Source organism: Pteropus vampyrus, unplaced genomic scaffold, assembly GCF_000151845.1.
Source record: "Pteropus vampyrus isolate Shadow unplaced genomic scaffold, Pvam_2.0 Scaffold507, whole genome shotgun sequence".
NCBI lineage: Eukaryota > Metazoa > Chordata > Mammalia > Chiroptera > Pteropodidae > Pteropus > Pteropus vampyrus.
The window spans coordinates 229,061-230,764 of NW_011889288.1; the positions used below are offsets into that span (position 1 = coordinate 229,061).

The following is a 1,704-nucleotide window of genomic DNA, read 5'->3' on the forward strand; positions in this document are numbered from 1 at the left end:
CATAAAAAATACAATGTCCTCATCACTTTCTCCTTTAGACCCACTTTCCTTTTTTTCATACCACTTGTAACTATCCGAAATGTAATATATTTATATTATTTCCTCCTACATTCTTCCTCCATCATTGACTTGTAGGGACTTTTGTTCTTCAGCACTCTATACACACAGCCTAGACAGTGCCTAAAACCTGGTCAGCAAATAATTCATATTCCTGAAATACAGCAAGACTTTCTCATTAACACTGTAAAATACATGAATCCCTTGGAGAAAAAGCAGATTGGGACAGAAATTTCTAAACTGAGACATCACCAAAAAAAACCCAAGAGGGGACCAGATCCATATAAAAATATTGAAATTAATTTTTTGATTGCAAAATATAAGCTCTAGCATTGGAACTATGTGAGTAAAGCCAGTGTGTATGAAAATTACTCCCATTAGTTTCCTCTATTCTGGAAGTCACTTCTACTTCATGGAACCAGAGAATCTGACAAGAGTTTCAGAATTTATTCTTCTGGGACTTTCAGAGGAACCAGAACAGCAGCCTCTCATATTTCGGCTCTTCCTCTCCATGTATCTGATCACTGTGTCTGGAAACCTGCTCATCATCCTGGCTGTCAGCTCAGACTCCCACCTCCACACACCCATGTACTTCTTCCTCTGCAACTTGTCCTTGGTGGACATCTGTTTCACCTCCACCACTGTCCCAAAGATGCTGGTGAACATCCAGACACAGAGTAAAGTCATAACCTATGCAGGCTGCATCTCCCAGATGTATTTTTTCCTACTCTTTGCAATGCTGGATGTTTTCCTCCTGACTGTGATGGCCTATGACCGCTTCGTGGCCATCTGTCACCCCCTGCACTACACAGTCATCATGAATCCCCGGCTCTGTGGATTGCTGGTTCTGGTGTCCTGGATCATGAGCTCCCTGAATTCACTGTTAGAAAGCTTAATGGTGTTGAGGCTGTCCTTCTGTGCAGACTTGGAAATCCCACACTTCATCTGTGAACTCAACCAGATGGTCCAACTTGCCTGTTCTGACACCTTTCTTAATAACATGGTGTTGTATTTTGTAACTGTGCTGCTGGGTGGTGGTCCTTTTGCTGGGATCCTTTACTCTTACTGTAAGATAGTTTCCTGCATACGTAGAATCCCATCAGCTCAGGGGAAGTATAAAGCATTTTCTACCTGTGCATCTCACCTCTCGATTGTCTCCTTATTTTATAGTACAAGCCTAGGAGTGTACCTCAGCTCTGCTGCTACCCACAGTTCACAGTCAAGTGCAGTAGCTTCAGTGATGTACACTGTGGTCACACCCATGCTGAACCCCTTCATCTACAGTCTCAGGAATAAAGACATAAAGAGTGCCCTGCAAAGATTCTCTGAGATGACAGCTATAAAAGGGACAATCATCCTGAGGCTGAAAAAGTGCCCTTGATTCCTGGCTCCAAGCCTCTCAACCAGAAACTGATCTTTCAATCAGTTTGTGGTTGTAAAACTTGCTCTTTGTATTTGTGTCCTAGAATTTCCATTCGAGTTTTACTTCTCTGTACAATTTAAGTAACCACTTTATTAAGATCCTGCTCAGTTTTTCCCTTTGTCCTTTTTTCTACCTTTAAAAATTTTCCCAGCCTTGATTAGAAATATTTTAAAATACCAGTTCATTTCCGGGCAATATAGATTTCTAAAGAATAATTACTTCTC

At 41.3% G+C, this 1,704-nt stretch overlaps 1 protein-coding gene across 1 annotated transcript; it reads left to right on the top strand.

Moving 5' to 3' along the window:
• The first annotated feature begins 469 nt into the window (after window positions 1-469).
• On the top strand, window positions 470-1,438 carry LOC105307663 (olfactory receptor 7A17-like). Its single transcript, XM_011383223.1, has one exon. It carries the CDS (start codon window positions 470-472, stop codon window positions 1,436-1,438), a length of 969 nt encoding a protein of 322 aa, XP_011381525.1.
• The last annotated feature ends 266 nt before the right edge of the window (window positions 1,439-1,704 follow it).

What these genes read in the sequence shown, in the direction of transcription:
- LOC105307663 (XM_011383223.1), top strand. Translation starts at nt 470, where the DNA reads ATGGAACCAGAGAATCTGACAAGAGTTTCAGAATTTATTCTTCTGGGA.